The sequence below is a fragment of the Tetrahymena thermophila genome, assembly GCF_000189635.1.
Source record: "Tetrahymena thermophila SB210 genomic scaffold scf_8254379, whole genome shotgun sequence".
Lineage (NCBI taxonomy): Eukaryota > Ciliophora > Oligohymenophorea > Hymenostomatida > Tetrahymenidae > Tetrahymena > Tetrahymena thermophila.
Window position 1 is genome coordinate 46,237 of NW_002476163.1, and position 27,741 is coordinate 73,977.

At 21.9% G+C, this 27,741-nt stretch overlaps 4 protein-coding genes across 4 annotated transcripts; 1 reads left to right on the plus strand and 3 right to left on the minus strand. All coding sequences in view use genetic code 6, as the record gives it.

Annotated features, from left to right (window-relative positions):
* Window positions 1-385: 385 nt before the first annotated feature.
* On the minus strand, window positions 386-8,294 carry TTHERM_00298300 (hypothetical protein; the record flags this gene model as incomplete). The annotated part of the gene is made up of 13 exons (XM_001024464.2): window positions 386-1,090; window positions 1,145-1,281; window positions 1,330-3,091; window positions 3,159-3,962; window positions 4,032-4,562; window positions 4,623-5,213; window positions 5,267-5,515; window positions 5,569-5,974; window positions 6,099-7,234; window positions 7,304-7,429; window positions 7,480-7,686; window positions 7,751-7,983; window positions 8,063-8,294. 13 exons carry the CDS (start codon window positions 8,292-8,294, stop codon window positions 386-388), a joined length of 7,119 nt encoding a protein of 2,372 aa, XP_001024464.2.
* A 2,251-nt stretch (window positions 8,295-10,545) lies between these two features.
* TTHERM_00298310 (aldo/keto reductase family oxidoreductase) lies at window positions 10,546-11,817 on the plus strand (the record flags this gene model as incomplete). The annotated part of the gene is made up of 2 exons (XM_001024465.2): window positions 10,546-11,089; window positions 11,159-11,817. 2 exons carry the CDS (start codon window positions 10,546-10,548, stop codon window positions 11,815-11,817), a joined length of 1,203 nt encoding a protein of 400 aa, XP_001024465.2.
* A 391-nt stretch (window positions 11,818-12,208) lies between these two features.
* Window positions 12,209-20,996, minus strand: TTHERM_00298320 (hypothetical protein; the record flags this gene model as incomplete). Its single annotated transcript, XM_001024466.2, has 15 exons — window positions 12,209-12,910; window positions 12,967-13,103; window positions 13,166-14,918; window positions 15,003-15,437; window positions 15,495-15,923; window positions 15,983-17,064; window positions 17,120-17,309; window positions 17,365-17,628; window positions 17,690-18,098; window positions 18,184-18,838; window positions 19,065-19,668; window positions 19,791-19,997; window positions 20,062-20,298; window positions 20,350-20,585; window positions 20,654-20,996. The coding sequence occupies 15 exons, from the start codon at window positions 20,994-20,996 to the stop codon at window positions 12,209-12,211; spliced, it is 7,683 nt and encodes a 2,560-aa protein (XP_001024466.2).
* A 1,008-nt stretch (window positions 20,997-22,004) lies between these two features.
* TTHERM_00298330 (hypothetical protein) lies at window positions 22,005-27,340 on the minus strand (the record flags this gene model as incomplete). Its single annotated transcript, XM_001024467.2, has 3 exons — window positions 22,005-25,955; window positions 26,576-26,963; window positions 27,012-27,340. The coding sequence occupies 3 exons, from the start codon at window positions 27,338-27,340 to the stop codon at window positions 22,005-22,007; spliced, it is 4,668 nt and encodes a 1,555-aa protein (XP_001024467.2).
* Between the last annotated feature and the right edge of the window lie 401 nt (window positions 27,341-27,741).

Below are 27,741 nucleotides of genomic sequence, written 5' to 3' on the forward strand. Positions count from 1 at the left end.
AAATGCTCTTAGTAAATGTATAATTTATAGCTTATTTCAGAAAAGCAATTCATCTTTTAATTTTCTTTGTTCTTCTTAAAAATTATTAAAATTTTTTATTGAGGCTTTATTTTTCTAAATTAATTTGAATTAACTTAAAAATAGAAGATTATAAGATATAATTAATAGTATTTGAGGAGAGGCCTCTGGAGAATAGCTTTTGAGGAAATAATATTTGTTTATTCAAAATAATACTTAATTACTTAATTTAACTATAATTAGCTTTTTTTATCTAATGAGAGATAAATTAGTTTATTTAAAATCTTTAAATAATTTACATAAATGAAAAATGATCATTAAAAGGATACAAATAATTATAAAAATATTTATACTTAATAAACTAATTTCAGAAAAGTAAATCTTTTTATATTGCTTTTCTTAATTATTCTTTTTAGTATTTTATTTACTATTTAGATTTTTTATGGAGGCATTTTTACTTTTCAAAAGTAAATTGATTTAATCTACTTTAGGATTAATTAATATAAGGCTTCATTTTTTATTTAGAGACACTTTTATCCAGTAAAAATTATAATTCAGATTATAAATCATTCAAAAATTCTTAAAGATTATTTGAAGCAACTTTAAATTCGTCATAATTTGAATATTTTATTAACTTTGTTCTTACTCTGTATTCAAGACTTTAATCAACAACTTATGAAATTTGTTTTTTATTTTCATAAATTTAGTTTAATTTTTAAGTTAAAATGGTAATTTCCTTCTAGCTTTTTATTTTCTTTAAATAAATTGCAGAAATTATTTAAATCTAAATTTAGTACAACTTTAAAATTGACTGAAATAAAGAAAAGTTAGTAATTAAAAGCTGTTTGAGTTTTTTCAAAATTAGTTCTTTATTATCCATATTTACTCTTGGTTCCAAGAAGTTTAAAATTTTTTTAAAATTTAGCTCAATTTCATTTATAAATTTTATTTTTGTTCTATTCTAAATAAGGAAATTTATGATTCTTTTTCTACTTTGATTTTTTTAATTAACTTTTTTGCTTAAGTTTTATTTTTCTTAATCAAATTTTAGTTTGTTTGCTTCATGGTTTGCCTTTATAATTAAATAAATAAATCAATTTAATTTAAAAAAAAAAACTAAAATTACATCATTGTAAACAGTGATATCTTCCCAATACCCAAATATTTCTTCAAAATAGTTTTAAGTAACTAACTCATATGCTAGGTCGTTGGCTTCTTCAGCAGATGTAGCATTCAGGAGATTCTTGTAATGCCAATTTTATTCTTTAAAAAAAATTAATTTTAAAATTTTATTTAGGAAAAAATTTTTACATAGTATTTTTAAAGTTTTTTGATCTAATTAAATTGATTGTATTAGTTGAATGAATTGATTTAAAGTCTATTTACTTAAATCATAAACATTAGCCAATATCATTAATATCCAAACAAAATAAATTTTCTAAAATGATTAAGATTTATCTTTGTTTTTATCAATAAATTAGGCTATCAACTTAATGTCAAAATCATTGTCATATTCATTTAGATTTACAGATACTACATTAGGATTTTTTTACTTGAAATTTATAGCATTGTTAATATCTCTAATTAAAAGTTAATTTTTTTCTAAATCATAAAAATATCCCACATATTTCTAAGGAATAATCAGCTTTACTTTTTGGTTTGCTAAATTGTTAATTATTATGTTGTAAATTATATGCTCAGTATTTGTTTAACCTTTCATTTATTGTCTTTAATTATACATTCTTGACAATCCATATTATAGTAACCACTTATCTTAGCAAATGATTTCCGAAATTTCTTACTCTGTAACAGAATTTTTTCCTTCAAATAATTTTATAAAGCTACTGTCTTATCTTAATTTAATAGTTTTTAGGTCTAAAATTATCTGATTTTTATCAAACTATTTGCTCTTAAAATTATTTATCAATAACAAAATCTAATCTAATTTTTTATTTTCTTCCTCTTCTTGTTCATTTACATAAAAAGATGTATCTAAGTTCTAATCTTCTGTTTCATTTTCATCTGTAATAATAAATTTATCTAAATCTTACTTTTTTTTATTTTGGATTTTATTTTTAGATTTTTGATCTGTTTAATCAAATTCAGTTAGAAGTTATAATTCTTTTGAAATCTAATCTAAATTTTAAAAAATAGCTGAAATTACTACTTCTAGAGGAGCAAGTACCTGTTCAAAATTTTAATCACAAAAGTACATTTGAGGTTCTTATTTTTTGTTTTTTTTGTATTCTTAAAATATTTAGCTTATAAGATTATTTGAAAAATTCATAACAACATTTTGTTTTCCAAAGATTTAAAAAATCTAACTATCAGGAATTTCTCTTACCTAAAATACAGTAAGCATTGCTTTTGTCATATAAGTTAATCTTCTATCTTATACCAGTTCAGCATACTGCAAATCGTTTTAAAGTTTCTAAAGAATAAGTTGTATTCTGTTAAGCTATGAAATCAATAGCAAATCAAATGCTTCTACTCTATAAAAATATTTAATTGTCAAAAAAAATGCAGAGACTACATCAAATATTTAGATTTCATTTAATTCTTCTTAATTTTTTAAAAGAATTTCAAGTTGTTGTAACAATTCCTGAGTAAAACTTTAATATTATTCTTCCTTATTTTAATAATTTTAAATTAATAATTAAAACTTTTAATTAAAGCTTAAACTTTAGATTATTTTTTATTGTTTTAAATTTATCTTTAATTTAAATTTATTGTCTATGATTTGATATATGCATTATTATGTCTAAACAATAGCTAATTAAATATCTTCATCTGATTTTATTTATCCTTCTTAAATACTATTCTGCAAATAGCTTTTATCACTAGAAACACATGCTAAATATTAATCGTATTTGCCATATAATAGATATAAATTTAGCATATCATACCTTTACATGAATTAAATAAATAATTCTCCAAATCCAAGCAATACTGTTTGCTGTAAATATTCTAGAGTAAAATTTAATATTTTATTATCTAATTTTTAATCATTTAAAATTTTTTATACAACATTTAACATGCTTTGAATTAGAAAAATCGATTATCTTTAATACTCCTTTTAATAAATAATAAAATAATTAAAATAAAATTTATTAAAAATTAAAAGCTTTTAGTTTATTTACTTGTTTCTTAGCTAGACTTTGATTATTTTCTTTGAGGTAATCTGAAAGGACAAGATTTGAAATGCTAGAATGTTAAAATTTTTCATAAATTTATTTTTAAATGATTGTTGGGATGTATTAATATTGCTTGAGAAAGACTACAAATATCCATATTTGGTCTTAGAACTAAAATTATTCCATTTTAAATATAAATTTTTTCATTATTTTATTATTCAAGCAGTAAAAATCCAGTTTTTATAACAGAAACTCAACTAAATTAAATTTGGATTTAAATTAATTTTAATCTAAATCTTAATTTAAACTTTCTTAGACTATTTTAATAAAACTGTTATCTGATAGCATAAAAACTTAAAGAATTTGGTAAATTTATTTTTTCACAGTTTAATTTATTTGCTAAAATAGCTCATTTTCCTCTGATAGTATTTTTCCAAATGAAGAGTTAGAGACAAATGACTAGTTTAAAGATATTATGTATTGATCTTCTTATAACCTCTCTTCATTAATTTAAGTATTTATTATATTATTAATCTTCTCATCTTGCACTAAAGTAAATTAACTTATATCATCCAGGTTATTTATTTGTTTTGATTATTCAGACTCAGTATTTTCATTTTCAATATTAATATCAATATCTGAATCTTCAAATGAATGATTTGAACCCTAAAGCTCAGTTTCATTGATTTATTTTTCTAAAAAGGAGATGTCTTTATCTACTTCATTTAAAGTAACATCATCTAATTCGAAATCGAACAAGGTAAAAGAATCCTCCAAATTCTTTTGTGCAAGCAATTAGTTTATTTTTTCCTAAATTAAATAAGAAAATATTTTTAAATATCTTTCCTAAAAATTTAATTTCAATTTAAATTAATTTACCATTTTTAATTCATCAAACTTGTTCTAAAATATTTATTTTAAGCAGTTTTCTGTATACAAGCTTTTCTGGTCATCAGTTATTTTATATTAAGGATTTCTCGATAAAAGTAGGATAATTTATTTCCAATTTTCTTGTAACTCTAAAATGTGTATAGCTTACTCTAAATGATTCAGTTTTTCATAAATTTCAGCTGCTTTGTGCAACTAGGAATTACTTAACAAATATGATTCTGCTGCTTAGTTATAAAGTTACAACTCTTCATATATTTTCCCTGCCATTTCATATTATTCGCTATTAAAATAGCACTGAGCTGCTTGGTTTTTTTAGTCAATTTAATAAAATTGATCTCCAAGATTGCTTAAACTTTACTTTAAAGAATTTAATTTTTTGCAAAATTAAAATTTGAGATTATTTTTCGAGCTTTAATTTAAAGAAGCATATTATCCGTGATTCAACTTTAAAATTTAAAGCTCATTTTATGTATTTTGTATTTCCTTAGAACAATTTTATAGTTCAAGATGTAACTTAGCCTAAATAATTTAAAAAAAAAAATGTTTTATTTTAGAATTCTTATTAAAAAAAGAAGGTACTTGCTAAATTAATTTTTCCTTTCCTATTTTTTCAAAGCATTTTATTGCTTATTGATAATATTTATTTTTAAACATATTTATTCCTTACTAATACCAATCAACTTACTAGTTTAGATGCATTTAATTTTACAGATCTTTAATAATTTTTTACTTCTCCTTATTTTATTCCTATTCTAAAATGGGTTTTTCCTAATTATTTGCTTTAAAATCTTATGGAGAAATTTAACAAACAAGATTTTTCTACAGCCAATATTAAAGAATAGGTTTTCTTTTATACTCTTAATTATCAAAAATAATCAACCTTTTTTTTGGACGAGTAATAGCAGTATAAAGCTGCTTTAATTCTGAACATAAAATGACATTATTTACTGGGTTAAACTCATTTATGCTTAAATTAATTTCATTTTCTTAATCAGATTTGTTTATTTATTTTATGTTGTCATTGATAACAACTTATGGTCTGCAGTAATTCAATTATTAAAATGTACAGCTGCTGTCAGAAAAAAAGTCATACAATATGACATCTTCAAATTCTAGACCTTTAGCTTCTAATATAGTGAGGCATATGGCATGTTTTAAGATAGAGGGCAACTAATTATTTTAAACAAATAAGAAAAAATAATAACCATATTTTAATAAATTACTCTTTATTTGCTTTCTTCATCCCTTACAATAATAGCTTAGTTAGAACCAAAATCTAAACTTTCAGATTATCCTTTTAAAATCTTAAAAAGAAAATTTTAATCAGCATCCACTAAAACTATAGGACTTATTCCTTCAATTTCTGAAGTCTCTTTTTGCATAACATCTAGAGTAGTTGGAAACAAATTGTATAATAAGTCAATAATACTATTTGAGAGCTATAATATTTTCTTCTGAGATCTAAAGTTTACCTTTTTTAAAAATATTGGCAGGTTTTTTATTTAATAAATTAATACAAATTTACAGTCAAGTGATGGACTTAAATTTAAACTTATCCTTATTAAGAAGGTTAAATTTTTTCAAAAAGACTTTTAAGATCGTTGAACTTAAAACCAACTCCTCTTGCTATATTCTATGTAGAGTCTCCTGAAAAGAAAATGTTATACTCATTGATCTAAGTGAAAAGTTAAATAACACTAAATGGTAAGTCTTGAACCTCATCAATAACTGTAAAGTGAATAGAAGGAATATTGCATCTTTTTTCTTATAATTCACTAAGAATATAGTTATTTAAATCAAGAATATCGTAACCACTTTAATTTTGCTTCCATCTTTCATAGAGTTCAAACATAGTATAAATCGTTGTTTTCTGTTCTTAAGTCAGTAAATTAGTTGAATTCTACTTTAAGTATTCATCTCTTGGTACGTATCTATAATATTAAATTAAATTTAAATTAATATTTAAGTTTTTAAACGTTTAAATATGAAGCTTTTTTTATCATCTTTTATTTTTTGTGCAATTATTTATTTAAGTTATTTCCTAAAATAAATTACCTTTATTTATATTTGTAACAATTTGCTGAGCCTTTAATTACAGAATATATTTCTGTCCATAAGCTAGAGCAAGATATCAAAGAAGAACTTTTGAATTTAATTGAAACAAACGGCCAGAAGTAGTTTGCAAAGTAATTATAATCTATTTCAAATTTTCTACTTTTTTAATCCTAGATAAAATCATTTTCTTAATTTTATTTGTGCATGTTGTTCTCTAAAAACTAATCTCTCATAAATGCATCATAATTAGATAATTTGTTGTTTTTGTAAAATATTTATTCATTTATTTCAAAGTCCTCTTTTTATTGATCTTATATTTAATCTAAGTGCTAATATATCTAATTTAACTAAAATCTTTAATGTTGGAACTTCCCTAAACTATTCTATGAGCTATATTAAATAATATTTCCTTATTTATCCCTTTCAAAGAAGTGTCTTTCAAGGCAACATTCTAAACTCATTAGATAGGAGCGCACTGTATAAAAAGAAGGATGTCCTTATGAAAATTTAATTCTGCTTTAGCTTTTAAGCTAAGCACTGATTTCTTATTCAGAAGGTTCAATAAAAATGTTATCATCTATTTCTAAAACATCAAAATCATCATATTAGTCTTCAATTTAAATCTTAGACTCTTCTTATAAAACTGTAAAATCACTTATTAGAGAATCAATCAAAAAGCTAATGCTTTAATCATAAATTTAGCTATCATTGCTATTTTATTTATTTGAAATATTAATTATAGCTTTTTATAAATAATTTTTGTGCTTTTAGTAATATTTTTATATCTTTCTTGTAAGAATTGGGGAGGCTGTAATGAATACGCTTTGCAACCCAATTTTTTTTTCAGACAATGAATCAATAAGATTCATTTAACTATTTTTGTTCTTATCAAAATGCAATTTATACAATACTTCCAAAGCTAGCAAGTGATATAATGCACATAAGGTTTTTCCTGTTCCAGATCTCCCCATAACAATTAAATTTGAATGATTTGATATGACTTAAGTTTATTATTATGTCAAAGGAGTTTCAATTTTACAAATATCAATAATTTTTTTCATTTACTCAGATATATCCTCGTTTTAAAGCATCTTATATAAATATGCTTAATTCATCTACTAAATTCTCTTTTTGTTCTAATTTTTATAAAATGTTTGTTTAATTTCAAAAATATTTTTAGTTATATTTTTTTAAATTAATATTACATTAAATTGTATATTTCTCTTATGATACTGCTTTTTTATCCAACCATAACCAAAGTTAAAATATTGCATGCTCTCTTAATAAGTTAAATAATAATCAGGTATTTATTATGGTAAGTATCTATCAACCTTTATATTTAAAATAAGCATTATTATAATTTTATTATTTGTTTTCATACATTTGCGAGCCTTTCTTTTCTATTTTAGTATTATTTAGAAGTTCGAATCATATCTAGAGGATTAATAAAATTGCTAAGATCAGTGATGTAATTCTATTTTAAAGGATCTTCAAGTATATTTGAAAAATCAGTATTTGGTGTTTTTTAGAATTGTTAGTCAAATATCGATTAGAACATTATGTACCATTCAAACTTAAATTTAATCACCTTTTAAATTAATAATAATTTATGAAATAATTTTATCATTAATTTTAATAATGTTTAAATTTACATGACTGTCTCTTATCATAGGTATTTATTATAATCCTATGACAACTACAATATTTGGATAAAAGATATCTAAATATTGAATTCCTACTTTAGTTTAGCTATTTTCAAATTCACAATCTTCTATTTCAAGCTTTTCAAATCCATTAAAGTTTCCACTTAAGATTTTTTCCATATAATATAATTTATTATACATCTAAGATTTATTTAGCTTTGAAAAATCATTTAGAAACTAATCTTTTTTATAAAAAAGAGTTTTAGATATAGCATTAAAGTAGCTTAAAATAAACTATTATTATAAATATTTTTTTAATACCAGAAACACTCCAATTCCACAATGATCTAATAAATTTGTATGGATTTTCTTAATTTTAATCACCATATTAAAGTTTTTGATCCACCCAACTTTTATGATCTCTGAGATATTAAATAATGTATTCTTCTTCTGATTTTTTTAATAGCTAACGCTAAGTAGAGATATAATTATCTAGCTAATAATCATATCTTTGATAATGTTATTATTATAATGTTTAAGATTATTCTATCATTTATTATTTTTGATTTTCCTTTATGTTTTATATATTTTAGATAGATTTTTATTATTTATTTAATTATTGTTAAAATAAAATTTCTATTTAAATAAAATTTTATAATTTACTAGATGCTTTATATCCTTCAAAAATCTTAAAATTATTAAGAACTATCAATATTATTAAAATAGAAGAAAAGTTATAAATTATAGTTATTAAATAACTTAATGCAAACAATTATGGTAAAGTTTGATCTAAATATCTACTCTGAAATATTTTAATTAATAAAGTTTTTCTTTCTTAGAATTGCTAAATCATAGATTTTTACAACATTTTACTTGTAGAAAAAAAAAAAATTTTTACCTTTCGTTTATATTTCATTATATTTAATCCAAAAATCTTTTATTATCTTTTAAAAGTGTCTATATTGATGATTTATATTCTTCACAGCATCATTTTTCTGTAGGTTAGAAATATTGATCAGAAAAATATAATGATATTTTACTGGTAGGTCACAAACAAATTTATGTTTTCCCCTTATATGTCAAATTGTTTTATCCAAAAAATGTTTATTACCTTTTAAATTTATCTATTTTTATTCTCTATCTAATACATCATTTTCCAATTTATTTAGAAAAAAATCAGATTTTTATAAATATTGATCAGAAAAATTTAATGATACTTACTGGTAGATCAAAAACAAATTTATACTTTCCCCTTATATATCAAATTGTTTTATCCAAAAAATATTTATTATCTATTAAATTTATCTATTTTTATTCTCTATCTAATACACCATTTTTCTATTTGTTTTGAAAAAAATCATACTTTTATAAATTAGCCTCTATTATAAAAATTAAAAAATAAAATTTACAAATTTTTTATAGATATTTTATGCTAAATTTAAGTTGAATCAAACAATAATATAGTAAAATTAAATTTGTAAATATAAAATACTAAAAATAACCTTTTATTATAAAATAATATTAAAAATTTTTAAATAAACATATTTAAATTAAATGATTATAAAATACATATTTCAAATATTAATTCATTATAATTTATCCAACGATTTAAAATAGAAAAATAAATATAAAATCCCAGTCTCTCTAATCAAAAAATTAATTATGGTATCCAATTAAAAAAATAATATATTATTAGTAAAATTGTATTGAATTATGATATAATTTATGTTCTTTAAATAAGAATATTTAAAGTAAGAGATTATGAATAATATATATCATACCATATTTACCTACTATCAAACTATTTAAAATAGAAGAACAAATATGATATATAATAATATGATAGACCTGGCGCAAACGTCGTAAGTTTGAAACCAGGGGGGTATTTTAAAAAAATTAAGCTTAAAATATCACATTTTTAAAAGAAAATTTTTTTTAAGATGTCAATACTCTTTATTAAAATATTAATATTAAAAAATGATTTATATTTTAACTTACTATTTATTGATATTTCTTTAATTTATATGAAATAGTTTTAATTTTTTATTTAAATGTTTTTAATAAAAATTTATTTAGAAAAATGAGATTTTTAAACTAGATATTTCAGTTTTTTGAAATAAAATTTATTTTATTGATATTTTGCAAATAATTAATAAATTAATTAAATTAAAAACTTGTTATAAAATTTTATTCGATATAAACTCTTTTTTTCAAAATAAATTACTGTTTTCAAAGATAAATTCTGAAATATTCCTAATGTAAAAACAGTTAATATATTTAATTATACGGCGTATTAGTTATAAATTAATATTTTTTACAAAATTAATTTAATAAATAATTTATTTTGTGTTTTAGCTAAAGGGTAGCTCATATTTTAAAATTATATATCTGATGAATGTAAATACCAAAAATAAATGAAATATGCATTTTATTTAAATATTTAATATTTTTTATTTAAAAGAATTCAGTCAAGTGAGTAACCAAAGCAATTAGAACAATAAAAGAACATTTAAATTACGATTTGTGGTAAAAAATAAAGATTAACAAAAATATTGTTATTTATTTACAAAAAGCAAACCAGCTATCACCAGAAATATATCAATTTTAAAATTGAAAAATTATAAATTTAATTATTAAAATAGAACAATCTGTAAACTTTATTCTTTAAAACTATCTTACTCATTTTCTAAATTTCTTTTAGAACTTTTAAATTATGAAAATAAATGATATAAAATTTATAAATATTTAAAACTAAATTAAAAGATTAACGAATCAAATATAAAAAAAATTTTTCTTTAAATACTATGGGTTGCAGTTCTTCATCAGTTAGTGATTAAGTAATAAGCATAAATGAAAATTCAGATAACTTAGTTTACAAAAAACGCTTCACAGAAATGGAGTATAAATACTTTGGAAAATCTGGTCTTAAAGTCTCTTCAATATGCTTTAGTGCTTATAATTTAAATATAAAAAATCTTAAAAAATCAGAATTCACAAATGTTATAAAAAAAGCCTATAGCCTTGGTATCAACTTTTATGAAACTTCTGAATAATACTGTAATGGATAGCTAGACGTATTACTAGGAGAAGCATTCTAAACTCTTGCTATTCCAAGGGAAGAGCTAGTAATATCATAGACTATCCGCTAACCTGAAGTAGATTAAATCCAAAAAAACAATAAAAAGACATCTATATTTGGTCATTCTCATAAATAAATAATAGAGAGTGTGAAAAATAGTTTAAATAGACTTTAAATAAGCTACTTAGATATAGTATATTGCGATAGATTTGATGAGGATACTCCTTTAGAGGAAACAATTAAGGCATTTAATCATTTAATAAAATAAGGTAATATCTTATTGGTTTTATATTTTATATTGAAAAATATTTTAAATTTATTAAAATTTAATTAATAAGGTTTAGTTAATTATTGGGGTACATCAAGATGGACAGCTGCTTAGATCTTTGAAGCAAGATGTATATGTGCTAAGCTAAAACTATCTCCTCCTGTAATATAATAAGTTGAATATAATATGTTATTTAGAGACACTTTCGAAGTAGAGTATTCTAGGCTTTTTGATAAGTATAAAGTAAATTCTACAATTTGGAATCCTTTTTGCTTTGATATTCTAAATAGTTGCACTAAGATGTCATAATCCTTAAGTTCTAAGCTAAAATAAATCAAAGAAAAAGATTAGTATGCTGTTTAAGAATACAATTACCAAATTTCTGAGAATAATTTAAATCAAATATAAAATATCATCAAAAAGATTTCTCTTATTACAAAAAAGCTGGAGTGTACATTTTCTCAGCTTGCTATGGCTTGGATTTTAGCAAATAGAGATGCAACAAGTGTTATTTTCTGTACTAATAATCAAAACTAATTAGAAGAAATAGTAGAATCAATAGAGATAGCTAAGCTAATAACGCCAGAAATAAATAGTGAAATTGATAATATTTTATCAAATCTCCCTATTTTAGGGTTAGATTTTAAAACATTTTCTCCAAAAAAAGGAAGAAGAGAAAAATATTTAGTTTAAAATTAAAATTAAAATATAAATTCAATTTAAACATGAAAGTTTATATATTTTTTATTTAATAATCATTTTTAACTCAATAATCGAAATAAAAAAGATTTTAAATAAATGTTTATAAAATTAAAATTTATCTTTACAAATAACTTCAATATTCTATATTTTATACTTTATAAATAATATAAATATTTTATAAATTAAATAAATATTAATTTCAGTCAAAATGATTTAAAAATTAAGTAAATTAATTACTGTATAAAAATATAGAAAGATGCCATACAAAAATATAGTGATTGGCATGCCAACTTTTATGAAAGAGGTATGATAGGAATTGAAATATTCTTTAAATCTGACTTTAAAATAAATTCATTACAATAAACATATTTAAGGATTAAAAAAATAAATATTTTAATTTAATATTTGGTAATGATTTTCATTTCTTTTATTTCATAAATTTGAGCTATTTGAGCTCTTATATTTTTTGCTATTTGATAATATTCTGTCTTTTTTTTAACAGAGATAAAATCTTTTAGCTTTATGCAGACTTTTTAGTTTAAATTGCCTCAAATATCTTTTTATTTCTATTGGGAGCACTATTAATTTAAAATATCTCTTTAACAAATGTTGTGTAATCACCAAAGCTATTAGAGATAGTTTAATTTAATTATTCAATTATTCTTTTAGATTGAGTTATGTCAATTTATTTTGAGATTGATTCTAAAATGACTTCATTAAAGGCATCACTTAATTATTTGAAAAGTTAACGATTCTCATTTAATTTCTTAAGGATTTAATTAATGGAATCAGAATTAATAGAAGGCAGTTCATAATAAGCTTTTAGAAGTTCCTTTTAGCTATCTCTTAGAATCTAAAACAGACAATAAATATTTTAAGTATTTACTAAATGATACTTAAATTGTCTAATATAATCCTAATTAACATTTTTAGCAAACCTATCAAAGAAATCTGTATACAAATTTATCTACTTAAAGGCAAATTAAATCTACATTAATTTGTTCTTATTCTTCATTAAAAATTTGTAAATTTTAATTGCAGCTTGCTTTTTCTTTGAGATTTCATTTTTAATTAGTTTGTTAAGTTCTTTAAATTTCTTTTCATTTTCTACATGTGTATTCTAAAAGGAAAAAAAATTTTTATTCAGAATAAATAAATTGTTAAAAAATATTTTACATTATTAAATATCTCTAAGCTAATCCATTGACCAAAATGATCTTCAAACTCTTCTTCTTCAATTAAATCTAGCATAGAATCTCTCATATCATCAATTGATTGACTTTAAATTAATTTTTTATAATTTCTGCTGCTTTCTATTTATAATTTAAAAAAAAATGTTGATTTAAAATTTAAAAAAATGTTTTAAAGTAATTACATAAAAAATTAGATTGTTCGAAATTAAACTTTAGATTTTAGAGGGCTTTAATAAGATCTTTTAAAGACTCTTCCTCAGCATCATTTATGTTAGCAAAGATAATAAAAATGATATCTATTAAGTACTAGACATCATATCTATGATAATCACAATCACAATCTTAAGGTGTTTCACAAATATAAATTTCACTTTATTTTTTTTACTTCTCAGAAATTTTTAGTATAAGCTAGCATATTTCATCTAAATCTTCAAAATTATCATAATCATTTAAATTTAACAGTAATGCCAATTTATTTTATTTCTTGAAATTTTAGATTTGCTAAGAATTAAACATAACCATTTATGTTTCCTCTAATTTTTCTAATAATCCAGTATATCTAGTATCATTAGGGATAATTAAATTGATCTTTTTATTTGATGCATAATTTATAACAAGGTTGATAAGTGTCAGTTTAGCCATATTATGGTAAAATTCATCTTCATTTTATTTATATCTGTCAAAAGATATTTAGTTAAATTTCTCAACAAATCCATGTTGCAATAAAATATTTTCATTGTCTGAAAGTCTTTTTTCCAAGTCGTTTAGTTTGAAATTGAGTTATTTGCTAGCATAATCGATTCTTAATTGCACTCTTTGCTAATCAGATATGTTTATTAAATTATTTGACTCTGTTTTATTTATTTATTCTTAGATTTCTTCATTCTCAAAGTTAGCTTTTGGAGCTTTATTTGATGAGTGGAGTTTGCTCAATATTTCATTAAGTTCTTCTTTTGTGTAGTTAATAATTTTAGTTGTAAAACCATTTTCAGGAGCTAAAATATGTTCAAAATCTATATCACAGTAATACATATTACCTTGATCAGACAAGCCTTTATAATTTTTAACAATTCTAGATGCTAATTAGTTATTTTTTTTGATGATAACTCTGTTTCTGCCAAAAATACTTAGGATATCTTAATCTGGAATAGTTCTAACTTAATAAATACTTAAAATGGCTCTGAGGATGATATTTGAATTCTTGTTGTAATTATTGATATATTATTTTTAAAATCTAGATATAATCACAGGAATACTGCGAAGAAGTGCTTAAACTTCTTGAGGAAGTTTATCATTAAAAATTTAAAATTAATTATCATAATTAATGAGCAATAAGAAAGCTGTTATACAATCAAATATTTAAATTTAGCTTAGACCATGTTCATGTTTTGTTAAAATAGATTTAGCAGTTGCCAATAGATCCTTAACAGAGTCGAAATGAGTTTTATCTGTGTTATTTGTTTTATTTTTATTGAAAATACTCCAAATAAACTTATTAAATTTGAAATATGAAGGAAAAGCAAATTGCTTAACTGAGTTAATTGGTACAAAATTTTTATCAATATAATGATAAATATAATGTTCCAAAGACATAATAGCTAATTATATTCCTTATTCATCAGTAGGTTCTTCTTAAGGAAGTAAATTAAATTTAGGTACATTAACATTTTTATTAATGGCTTATGACTAATTTTCATCTAAATAAAGCAATTTATAAGAAGAAAAATCACCAAAAACTTGTGCTATACTAAGAGCTGACTTCTTGTCAATTAAAAAGAGAATTCTTTTCCAATAACCAAAAAGCAATAAGGATTTGATAAACTCAGAGTTGAAAATATTATTTCCTTTCAAATTTCCATCGCTATTTTGAATTAACTCAGGATTCAAAGACTCAAAAATTGAATGGATAGCGGTGTTAGAGATGATTGACAAATCCTTTAAAATAAAATATTAATAAATTTAAATTTTGTAAAAAAAATCAATAAATATTTTTAAATTTAATTAATAAAAGTTATTTACCTTTTACTTTCTCATAAACAATTGAGCTTATTAGTTTAGATGAGAAGGCTAAACAATAGCACTGCACTTAGAAAAAGGTGAGTAACTATATGCTAGTTAAGTTAAAATAGAAGTTATCATATCATATACTTAGAAGCGATTACAAATTTATAAACACAATTTTGATTAATTATAATTTTATAAATTCTTTATAACCTATAAATTTAAAGACCTGTCTATTTTATCACAGTTTATCTTCTTTAATTAGGGTGCTTATTCTATTGATATTTTATCTAAAACAATTTCTTCTTCTTAATTTTCTTAATTTAAAATTTCTTTTAGTTGATTTTTGATCTAAGTATCAGTAATAGCAAGTAAATTTAAGACTCTGATAAGAATTTAATCAGAAATACTTGTATTTTCCTTGGTTTAAATAATCTAGAATTCATCTCCAACCTATTTTAAAACAAAATAATTTAGAATTAAAACAACTATTAAATAATTAAATATTACAATTCCACTATTTTCCAAAATAGAAAACTCAGAAAAGGTATGACTTTGAGATTTTCTTGATTAGTTTAGCTTATCAATCATAGATTAATTATTAACTCCTAACCATTCATCATTATGATCAATATTTGAAAGTAGATCAAAACTCATTTCACTTACATTAGAATTAGAAATTCCTGTTCCTATTACTTGGTAGTTGCTCTTGGAATTACTCTTCTAATTACTGTGTTAAAGTTAATTAGAATTATTATTGATTTATTCAAAACTATCATCGTTAAAAGTCATTTCATCAATTTTTTAGTCAATAACGCTTTACTAATTTAATTAATCACCTGCTTCATCTTCATTTTTATCTTCATCTTAAATATGGTCAGAGTCAAAAGATGAAAAAGATTCATCAGATTCATTTTCTTAAATGGTTTCATTTTAAACCTTTAAAATTCAAATTAATAAATAAATAAATAATTTAAAAATGTTTGATAAAATTTTACTTGTTTTGGATTGTTGGCATTTTCTAATTCCTGATTAATTTATTAGAAAGCAAATTAAGTGTATTTATCCAATAATTTTTCGTATTCATCGCTTTCAAAACTGCTTGGATTTCTCTAAATTAGCATCAAAGCTTGATTCCAGTCTTGAATATGTTCGTAGCATTAAAGAGCCTTGTGGAAATCTTTTATTTTTTCATAAAGTTCTGATGCTTATTTAAATTTATTTCCTTGCAAAAATAGGGACTCAGCTGCTTCTCTAATAAAATCAATTTCTAAGTAAATTTATGCTGATTTTTCATATTAGCAACCTGAAAAATAGCACTAGGCAGCTTGCTTTTTTCTGTTTATTTCGAGGAACTTTTCAGCTATTTCAATAAATTTACTTTAAGCTTATTTGAGCTCTTTTTAAAGATTAGATTTAGCTATCTTCTTAGCTTAACTGTTACACAGAGAATAAGTACCTATGCCTTTTTTAAGAAGTTAGAGGTTATTTTCTATATCAACTATTCTTTGTGAATTAGCTGATGCTTCATAGTATGCCTAGGCTTTCTTTTCCCATTATAAATTGCCTGATTTCTTAAAGCACTTTATAGCTTATTCAAAGTATTTATATTTAAACATCTTCAATCCTTACTCATGCCACTCATTAGGTGTATTCTTTACAAGAAGTTGCTTTACACTATCTATAACTTATTCTTTCTCTTTTGTTAAGGTTTAGTTAAGCTAAACCTTATCGTTCTTAGTATTTGTCTCTTAAGTTGGTTCAAAATCGTTTTAAGATATAAAAGAGACAAGATTTTACTTTTACCAGTAATCGTCAACATACTTTCTATTTAAAGTATTAGAATCAAAAATTATTAATCTTTTTTTAGGACGAGTTATAGCAGTATAAAGTTGCTTTAGTTCAGAACAAAGAAGAGCATTACTAATACGATCAAATATTCTTAATTCATGATTTTTGGTATTTACTGTCTTAATTGTAACTATATCATTTTTTTCGTCATATTCTACACCATAAGTACTTGCAAATAAGGGGTCATTAACATCTGTAATTGAATCTTTAGAGAAGACTGAATCATGAACTATTTTATAAACAAAAATTATTAGCCTAAAATATTTTTATAGAATACAAATTACTTGTCATCTACCTAAAGAAAGTTTCTTTTGACATTTTTTCTGAGTTAATATTAAATAAGCTTACAGACTCCCACTAATTGTGTGGAGCAGCGCTATCAGCAAAAAAGTTAAAAAGAATAACATCATCGAACTCAAGACCTTTAGCTTCATAAATAGTCAAGCAAATAGCATGTTGTAAAATTGGAGGTAACTGTTTTAAAAGAAAGAGAAATTAACATTTAAAATTAAAAATATAAAAAGTTTACCTTCTTTTTGCTTTCCTCGTCTTTAACAATAATAACTTAGTGACAACCAAATTCTAAAGGTATTTAACCTTATTCAGATTACTGACCTTAGAGTAAAGTGAATAGAAACCCAATATCTGAATTTTAAAGTACAATTGGTTTCATACCATCTATATTAGATCTTTCTTTCTTTAGTATATCGATAGAAGTTGGGAATAGCCCCTCAATTAAACTGATTACACTGTTAGAAAGTTAAAGAATTTTGTTATGAGATCTAAAGTTAACCTATTTTATTTTTTTAATTATTTTTAATAAGATTTGAATAATTTAATATAAAATTCAGTACAGTGAGTTGGCGAGTAGTTGGTAAATCTAATTTTTTATCAAAGAAATGAGAGAATTCTGTAAAAATATTGCTAAGGTCTCCAAATCTAAATCCAACACCTCTTGCAATAGTTTAAGCTGAGTCACCAGCTAAGAAAAGATTTTACTCATTAACTATAGAGAAAAGAGTAATGATTGCATAAGGCAAATCTTAAACTTCGTCTATCATTGTAAAGTGAATAGAGGGTAAATCACATTTCTTGTTTTGAATCTCCTTCAACAAATAATTGACTAAATCCATCAAGTCATATCCTTGTTGCTTTAATTTCCATTTCTCATAATACTCAAACATGGTGTAAATAACTTGTTTCTATTATTCTGAGAGTAAAGGATTAAGGTTTTACTTCATGTAATCATCTCTAGACATATACCTAATGTTTAAATTAATTTATTTCAATTGTAAATAAATTTATCATAAAATAATTTTTTTTATCAAACAAAAATGATAAATTTTACCTTTCAAAATATGTAAAACTTTGAAAAGATCCTTTTATGTATGAATATATTTCAGTCCATAAAGTATTGCAAGAGATTAAAGAAGAATCTTTAAATTTTGCAGAAGCAATAGGCCAAAATGCGGTTGTGAAATAGGCATAGTCAACTTCAAACTTTCTATCATTAGGGGTAAGTTTTTCAACATTAGGAATGTTTTCAACTAATTGTTAGTGAGTTTAAAAATACATTTATCTTTAGTATAACTCTTCTAGATTTTCCCCTGAGTAATTATTATAAAATTCTTCTTCTTTATTTTAAATTTCTTACTCTTAATCTAATATACTATCTTCTTAACTATCTGCATTTAATTTTTAGATTTATTTTTCAGATTTATAGTTACCCCAGCTACTTTGCCCTGCTTAAAATACAAGCTTGCCATCTTTATCCTTCAAAAAGAAAGGGTTATGTAAGCACCCTTCAATAAGCATAAGGTATTATCTAACTGTCAAAAAAGCAGGAAAATCTTAAGATTTCAAATCTTGTAAGGACTTAAACTTGACACCTTATTCAGTCATAACAAATCTATCGTTCATACTATCTTCTTCAAACATATCTTCATCATCATTTTCATTATTATGATCATTCTTTTCTTCTTCTTCTTCATCATAATTTTTTTCTATGAAATTTAACAATGTTTTTTAGAAAAAGAAAATGATTTTTTTAAATTAAGAATAAACAATTTTTTAATAATTTTCTAAATTTGTTTATTTTTATTTATAAAACATTTAAGATTAATTAATTATTTTATTTTTATTTAAAGAGAGAGAATGTTTTATTTTTTTTTTCAAAGTAATTGATAATAGTGATTTTTAAAATATTATGAATTTAATTTAATAAAATACTCTCAATAAATGAAAGCTATTGAATCTCTTTGTTGATAATTTATTCTTCTTCTGAAGTAACAATATTATCTTAACCTTGTGATTCACTCAAAATCTTTAGGAAAGATTCTGTCTCTTGAACAGTGAGGTTACTAATAGATTCTGTATCTGATTAATCTTCACTCGATTATACCTATGTTCTTTACAAAACTTGCTTTCTTCTAATTTCATCTTTAACTTAAGTTATCAATTTTTTGTAATATCTTTTGATTTAATTAGCAAGAACAGGAGAGGCTGTGATAAAAACACTTTGCATACCTATTTACTCATTTGTAAAAGCATCCTACAAAATTTTGGTATTTTTTGAAATGTAAATTTAAACTCTAATATGAAATAAAATTTCCATAGCAAAAAGACGAAGCAAGGCACTAGTTGTTTTTCCAGTACCAGATCTTCCTATTACTAAGACATTTCCTTATTAACCAATTACATTGATTTCTTCTTATGTTAATTTAAGATTCAAATTAGGAATTTTTTAGAGCAATTCTACTAAATTTGAAGCAGAAGAAAAATCAGCAAAAGATTGTAAAAGAAGCTTATTTTAAAAGGCTCTTTCTTCTTTTTCCTAATTTATTTTAATTTATAATTTTTAAATAAAATAATTAAGATTATTTTTAACATCAAACAAAGTTTATATAAATAGCAATACAATTCTATTGTATATTAATTAATAAAAATATAAAATACCTAAAACTTTTCTTCTAAGACTTTCTTTTCCTTCAATATCCAGCGATAAATATCAGGATCATATTCATATTATTAGCTTTCTTCGAAATTAAGGAAATGGGGAATAAACTTTTAGAGAGTAAATGCAAACTCAAATTCTTATTATTTATAATGTGGATCTTTAAGTTTAAGCTTGTGTTCTTGCTCAGTTATCAATACTGACTTAAACTTTTATTTGATTAAAATAATTTGTTAATAAATATTTTGATTTTAAATAAAATTCACTATTTACCTATTGATATCCTTTTTAAGAATTGTTTTAAACAAAAAAGAAACTTGAGCCTTTGGTATAATGGTAACTATAAGGATTTGAATTGGGATCTATAGCTGGAATTCTGCTAATATTTATTCTAGCAGGATCGTTAAGCAATTAATCATATTTAAGCTTTATATACTAGGTGTCAAATGCACTATTTCTACCAACTAAATCAATCACCATTATATTCTAGATATACTCAAACTTGGTAATCTGTTTATATTTTAGATTAAATCAAATTTAGAATAATCAAAAAAGTTTTACTTAGTCATCAGTCCTATTTAAAACAGGAACCTGCTCTACACCAACCATAAATAACAAGTCGAAGGATGGTGTAAAAGTTCTTTTTACTATAAATTCTGTCATAAACATTTATTAGTTTATTGAAATATCTATCCTGAAACAATCTTTGAAATTGCCTTTTAGTAAAAATTCAAGCTGGTATAAAATATAGCATATCTAGTCGAAGTTGAGTTGTCTTAATCTAGAGATAAAATGATCTTTTGGTTTTATTGAAATAAATTTTAATTTCTAAATGGCTTTACACAAAAGGAATAATTAATATTACTATGAACTCTAAATGGCCAAACGTCTGATGCAAATAGAAGCATTTGGTTTAAAACCTTTGTTTGATGAGGAACTTATTGATTCTTTCCAGAAAGATGATAGTATTCGTTATAATCATAAAGGGATTAAAACCATGATATAATAAATTCTTTGTAGTTTCTCTCAAAATTGATATTATGTCTGAAGTTTAGGTTTTAAATAAAATTGAAGCACTTACTTTCTAAAAGTTCCTTAATCTCTTTATTGAAGTTATCTGCTGCACCTTCTTCTTACTTGACTAAGATAGTAGCTTTTTAGTCTTTTTTTACCTTTGAATTAGAAACTTATTGTGCTTTCTTTTTCATTTTTATCTTGTAGGTTTGATTTCTTTTGTGAGTTTTTTTATTATCTCTTTAAATATAATTATTTTTTATAATAAATATCTGATGATTTAATAGAGGCTTTAAGAGTTTTGGCAGAAAATTGTGTACATAAATTGATTATAAAAAATTAATAATTTATTACATATCATTTAAAGAAAGAAGTAAGTATTTTTACAAGAAATCTCAACACAAATATAATGAAATTAGAGTAAACAAAGATATTTAATTAATATAGATAGTTTTGAAACCTATTTTAATTCTAAATAAGTAGAATCAAATATTTTATTTTTGCTTTGTCTGCTTTAAATTAATATAAAACTGTAAAAAAATTTAAAACACATGATTGAATATATTTTAAAAGAATGCCCATATTTTTAAAAATATATCCACTTTATTTTATAAATTATTAATTTTATTACATCTATGAGTTAAAAAAATTCTGCTCGAATAGATTAGGATGCTAATAATATTCTATTTAAAGCATAGACGCTTTTTTTATTTATATTTATATTTATTATTATCTAGATATAGGTTTAATAGAGTCTAGTCTAACCAATTTAAAAATAAACAAATATTTACTATATTTTCTATCAGAAAATTAGTTTAATAGTCTAGTTTATTGTAGATACTCAAAAACTTAGACTTTTTTATTTCAGGATTATTTTTTGAAATATTTAATTTAAATAGGGTATAATTTTGATATTTGATTCTATGGCTATTTAGAAGATTTATATTTATTGTAAGATATGTTTTGTAAATATAAATGAATTGAAAATTTTATTTTTTCTAAATTTATAAATTAGGAAAAATGTTTAAAAATCTCAATATATTTGTAAAATTTTTCTTTTATGGCTTTCAAGTTTCCAGTTTATCACACTGTGAATCCTTATTATATATAAATAGCCATTTTAATTAAGTAATAATTACATTAATTTTTTTTTGTCTTTAAATATTAAATACAAACAAATTACAAAATAAAATAAAAAAAATTCAATAATTATTTCTATTATTTGTCTTGTCTCTTGTAAAGGAGAGCATATTTCTTTATGTTTATATTTAACTAGAATAAAATTCTTAATCACCATCATCTTCATCATTTTCCTTCTATCCTTATTGATTGTAATCGTTTTGTTATGAATTCATTTCCCTGAAAGTAGTATTGGGGAAAGAAATTGAAAAGGAATCAGAATTTTAATTTTCTATACTTGGAAATGATTCTTAGAAATTATTAGAAAAATTTGAATCTGTTATTGTAAGGTTATTTGTCTGTTTTTTCCCAAAAATACCTTATAAGTCTATTTAAGGGTCACTCTTTTAATAGTCTAAGTAATTATTTATGACCTCTTATTAAATTATTTCTTAAATTAACGTTTGTTGATTCAATTTACTTTCAGAATTAGAATAGCATAAATTACTGATATCAATATTTTATTTTTAAAAGCACCTAAATCTAACATGATTTTGTAAATCTATATCATTTGAGTTAAAAGATTTTTGTAATGCTAAAGGGAAATTTACCTATTCGTTTTTGATAATGTTTTTTAGCAAATGCATTAAAAAAGTAGTTTGCTTTTCCTTCACATGCTAATTTAAGGGTGAATTAAAGCACAAAACCCACTTTTCTTTAAAAATACTTTGCTCCAAATCATAACTTTCTGAGTAGTTGAGTATAATTAAAAGTTCTACTTGTTAAATATCTTTTAAGTTAGGTTAATTTTTTTAAGTATTTAAATTTTCTAGATCTAAAATTTCATATTTATCCTTAAGATCACTATCATCTTGATCTATAATAATAATCTTTTTTAGCTTTTTGAATTCTTAGATTTTTTAAATTTACTAGACATTGCTTTTGGTGAACAATTTCGTCGTAAAAATGACTCTGTTATAGATATTTTCATAAATATTTTTTTTGATGTAAAAAGACTTATCGATATAAGAATGCAAAAGCTCTCTTGCACATTTAAAATAGTATTAAACGAATAGAAAACTATCATGAAAGTTCTGTAGTAAATTTTGATTAATTTTAGAATTTAAAATCTAATCTTCATTTACTTTACTAAATATTTCATAAAAATCCTCACAATTGAGTTAAATATTACCAAATAGACTTATTAAACTTTGTGTGTTAGTATTTTTGATATTATGGAAAATCTGTTCGATCAGTAGCTCTAATTCATAATAAGCAGTAAAACTTTGTTGTATATGTTACTAGTAATGGCTATAAGTTTTAAAATTTTAAGAATATTCACTTTTAAATTCTATATATATTTTTCTCAATTCAAGAACTTAATGTTTAATTTTACTAATACCTTACAATCCTTCGCTTAAATCACTTACACTGTTTTCTATTTATATTCTATTATTTTTTATCAATTATGCTTTATTTAAGAAATAAATAAGCTCTTTTAATAAATTTGACTATAATAATATATAGATACATTACTTCTTAACATTTTTACTTTAGTTAATTGGAGATTGTCTTGTTTATTTTCTTAATTGTACTTTGTATACTTGATTATAATTATTCTAAAATTTTTTATTAAGATTGAGTATATAATCAATATCATTATAGGTAGATTTTTAAAAGTCAATATAAGAAATTGTTCTAATGATATTTCTTTATTGTACCATAATAGATAATTAAGAATTCTCCTTCAAGTTTATATTTGCATTTTTTATACTTAAATAGTGAAGGTTATAATTTTTATGATTTAGCCTTGCTACTTAATTGTAATATTTTACTTTTAGATAGTCTAAAATACATTCAACTTCTTTTAAATCAGAAAATGAATCAATTTCATTATTTGTTTAACATTTTTTTACAAAAGTTAAAACTCTTTTGTGAATTTTAATTATATCTCTAAATTCTTTATGAAATTTCTTTTCAAAATTGATTCCTATCAAATATGATTTTGTTAATACAAAATCTAGTGGTTGTAATTCATTAAGAATAATATATTTAGCTATTTCTCTAAATTAGGGTGCTATTTCGAAATATTCAATGCTAAAAAAATTCAAAATCCCTTTAAGAGACCAAATATTCATATTTTTAGAATTTATAGGATTTTAATACAAAATCTAGAGTTTATCCTTATTAATTTAACAATTTTATAAAATTATTTTTAGGAGACATTTCATTAGACCCTTTTTTTAGATTAATTGATGGCATTTTGAGCAATTTATCATGATATTTTTAAACAAATACTTATACAGATATTTATTTTCTCTATAATTTTCAGGATCTATAAAGCTTAATAAATAACGATTCATTTTCTCATAGGATTGTTAATCTTCATAATTTTTTGCATGTTTTTCACTTTTTTTACTTGATTCTATCTAATCGAGGGATTCACTATTGTTTTGAGAAATGGTTTCATTAATTTGTTATAAAAATTATTAAAACATGCAATTATTTGTTTCTTATCTGATTGATTTTTATTTAATTAAATCATTAAATAGTTCATAAGTTTTTTCATAATATTCGTATAATTTATTTTATTTTTAAATCTAGCAATATTTTAAGTATTCTTTAACACTTTCTAAATCCAATTTTAACTTTTCCATGATGATTTAAATTTAATCTAAAGGAAGGTTTTTAATCAAATTATCAATATTTTTAATGGTAAAAGAATAAAAAAATATTGAGTCAAAAATATTTTCTTCTTCATGCTAAATGTAAAGTTGAATATTTTCCTTTCTACCCCTTACAAAGCTTAAATTATCATTGTCTTTCAATTTTTTCCAATCATAAAAATAAAATAGATTTATTCTATGGTCTTAATTTTGGTCTTATTCTAATATATTTTTTTTTATTTACTTTAAATCTAAAAGAAAGATTCTTTAAAAATCTTCCATTTTATCAATACCAGTAATATTTAATATATGAATTTGTGACTTATAATCAGTGGATTTTGACTAAACATCAGTTAAATATTTAAGGAATCTTCCTTTACTTTATTCGTAGTAATTAAGCTTTAATGAAAAGTCTTTTTAGCTTTTCTTCATGCATTTACTTAGAGATTTATCTATATCATCAATATCTTTGCTTCTAGAAAGTTTTGGGTAATAATTACTTAGAAAGTCAGGTCCATTTAATACTAATTACTAGTATTTATGATCTTATAAAGAGAAATTTGGATAAGTTGAGTTTTTTTATTAATTAAATTTAAATCTTTCTCCTTCTAAAAACATTTATTTTAAGAAATTCACTGAAATTAAAAAAATGGCTTCCTAAATTTAACTTTAGTTTTCTAATGAAGTTAAAAACCTTTTATAAATGTGTGATTTCCTCAATGAGCTGATATCTTTAAAAAGTTTACTAATACACCTATTACAGAACAGCATATAATATTTTCTACTCAAAAAAAATAATTTTTCTGAATTAGTTTTTTTACAGCTTTCTTGATGCAACTCTATAAACTATTTTAAGTAGTTAAACTCATTTTCAGTCAAACCTTTGACTAGGTTTGGATGTTTGGTTTGACAATACTCAAAATTTTTTTGATTTTCGTTTTTAAAGCAATCACAATTTTTATTTTTTTCTTTAAACTGTTAAAATTCACAAGCATTACCAGTACAACATACTTAATTTAAATAGATCATCTGTTTCAATTAGATACTATTTATGTGTTGCTTTGCTTCTTCAATAATTTTTAGCCATAATATTTTATTTTCTTTTTAGTTTTAAGGAACTTTTTTGTCCTAACTTTCTGATATTTAAGATCTAATCTATGAAAGGAATTTTTTGTATACTAGAGTAACAAATTTATAAGCATATTTATCATTAATTTCAAATTCACTATTTATTGCTAAGGTATTAAAAACTTTATTATTTTTAATTCTTAGCATATCATCATAAATACCTTAGCTATAACAAGCATTAAGTATTATTAGGCTAGGATTACAATTCGATTTTTGGATCCATTTCATGAATTGTTATCCCTATAATTTTATTAATTAAATAATTTTCAACACTTGATAATGAAGGGGAAGTTTCTTAAAAAGTTTAAATATAATGAAATTAATTAGTAAAATATATATATCTATTCTTGTATAATTATTTCATGAGGTAGAAAAATATATTTAGTAGAACTATAAATATTACTTTATAAAATAAAAGAAAATTTAAAAGAAATAAAAAATAGTAAAAAACATTTAATCAAAGATTTAATTTTTTGATGATGAAATCTAAATTTCTTAATCAAACATTATATCTTGAATTAAATTATATTTATTTAAATAGAATGGAAAAAAAACTCAAGATTAATTGCTTGATTAAAAAATTTTTATTTCTTCATCGAAAAATTAAATCTTTGATTAAATATTTTTTATTTATTCAGGTTCGAAACCTATTTCGATACCTTTTTTTACTATTTATAAATTCTATTTTAATTAATAATAAAATATATATTATTCAACTAAATATAAATTATTTACTCACCCAATAATTATTATAGAATAGTTATGGAAAAATATTGTTTAATTTACCAATAGCTGAAAATAATTAAAAGTGGAAAAAAAGAAATTAAAATATTTTTAGTTTAATTAAATGAAAAATTTACTGTGATCATTTATTGTTCTCCTTTTTAATCTTCTATTTCTAAATACGTGGTGTATTTATTTGAATCTAATAATCTTTTTCCGTGGCAAATTACGTGTATAATTTATGGATTTAAAGAAAGCATTTCTTTGAAGCTTTCTTTTGTTTTCACTATGCTAATGCTACATCCAATTTTCTTTTTGTAAAGAACACTTTATATTTTCATAATTTCTTTTTCACAGCTAACATCATTTGAATTCTCCTTTTTTGGCATTCCTATTAAAAATAAAATGTCTATCTAGCTTTTAATCTAATTATTCTAATTATTCTGAATTTTAGTCATGTTTTCTTTTATTTCATTGATCTGTTTTTGCAAGCTCTGTATAATCATGTCTTATTATTTTAATTTGCTAAAAAAAAAATGAGCTAAACTAAAAAGTAAAACAAAAGAAATATACTTTTATAATCCTAATCCTGCATCCTTAAATATTATTTTACTATTAGTTATAGTGCTACTTACATCTAAATCAATCTCTATAAACTCATTTTCACTTAATTAGCCTTATTCGCCATCTTTTGTATAAGAAATAGGTTGACCATTATTACAAATTATATCTTCTTTTTCTAAACTTTCTGTGATTTCGCTATACTTTAAGCAGTATAAGCTATTAGATAAAAGATTTTCTACCTTAATTCCAACTGTAATTGTTATTAATTCAGTTCTCTTTTTATTATAGCTTTATTAGTATAAAAACTCTATTTTATGCTATGATAGATCAAAACTCATACCTTTTATTTCTAATTATCTTTTAATTCAATTTATAATTAAATATATATTTTTTCAATTGAATTTTTTTATGACTACTAAAATCTCAATAAATTTATTTTTAATAGTTAGTTTGCTCAATTTAATAAGGTAATTTCTAATATACATTTTTTTATTTTAAACAAAATTATAATTTTAATTTTAAACAATATTATAATTTTAATTTTGCAAATTCTTTCATATATTTACAGTTAGGCATTTTTATTGAATAAATAAATTTATTTGAGAATTATATTTACACTGATCATAAAAAATTGTTGGTAATTAAATAGTAGAATATTATTATTTATTAATGAAAGTAGTGTTGCTAAATGTATTTTTATACATTCAATAAAAATATAAAAGATAATTTTATTAAATAT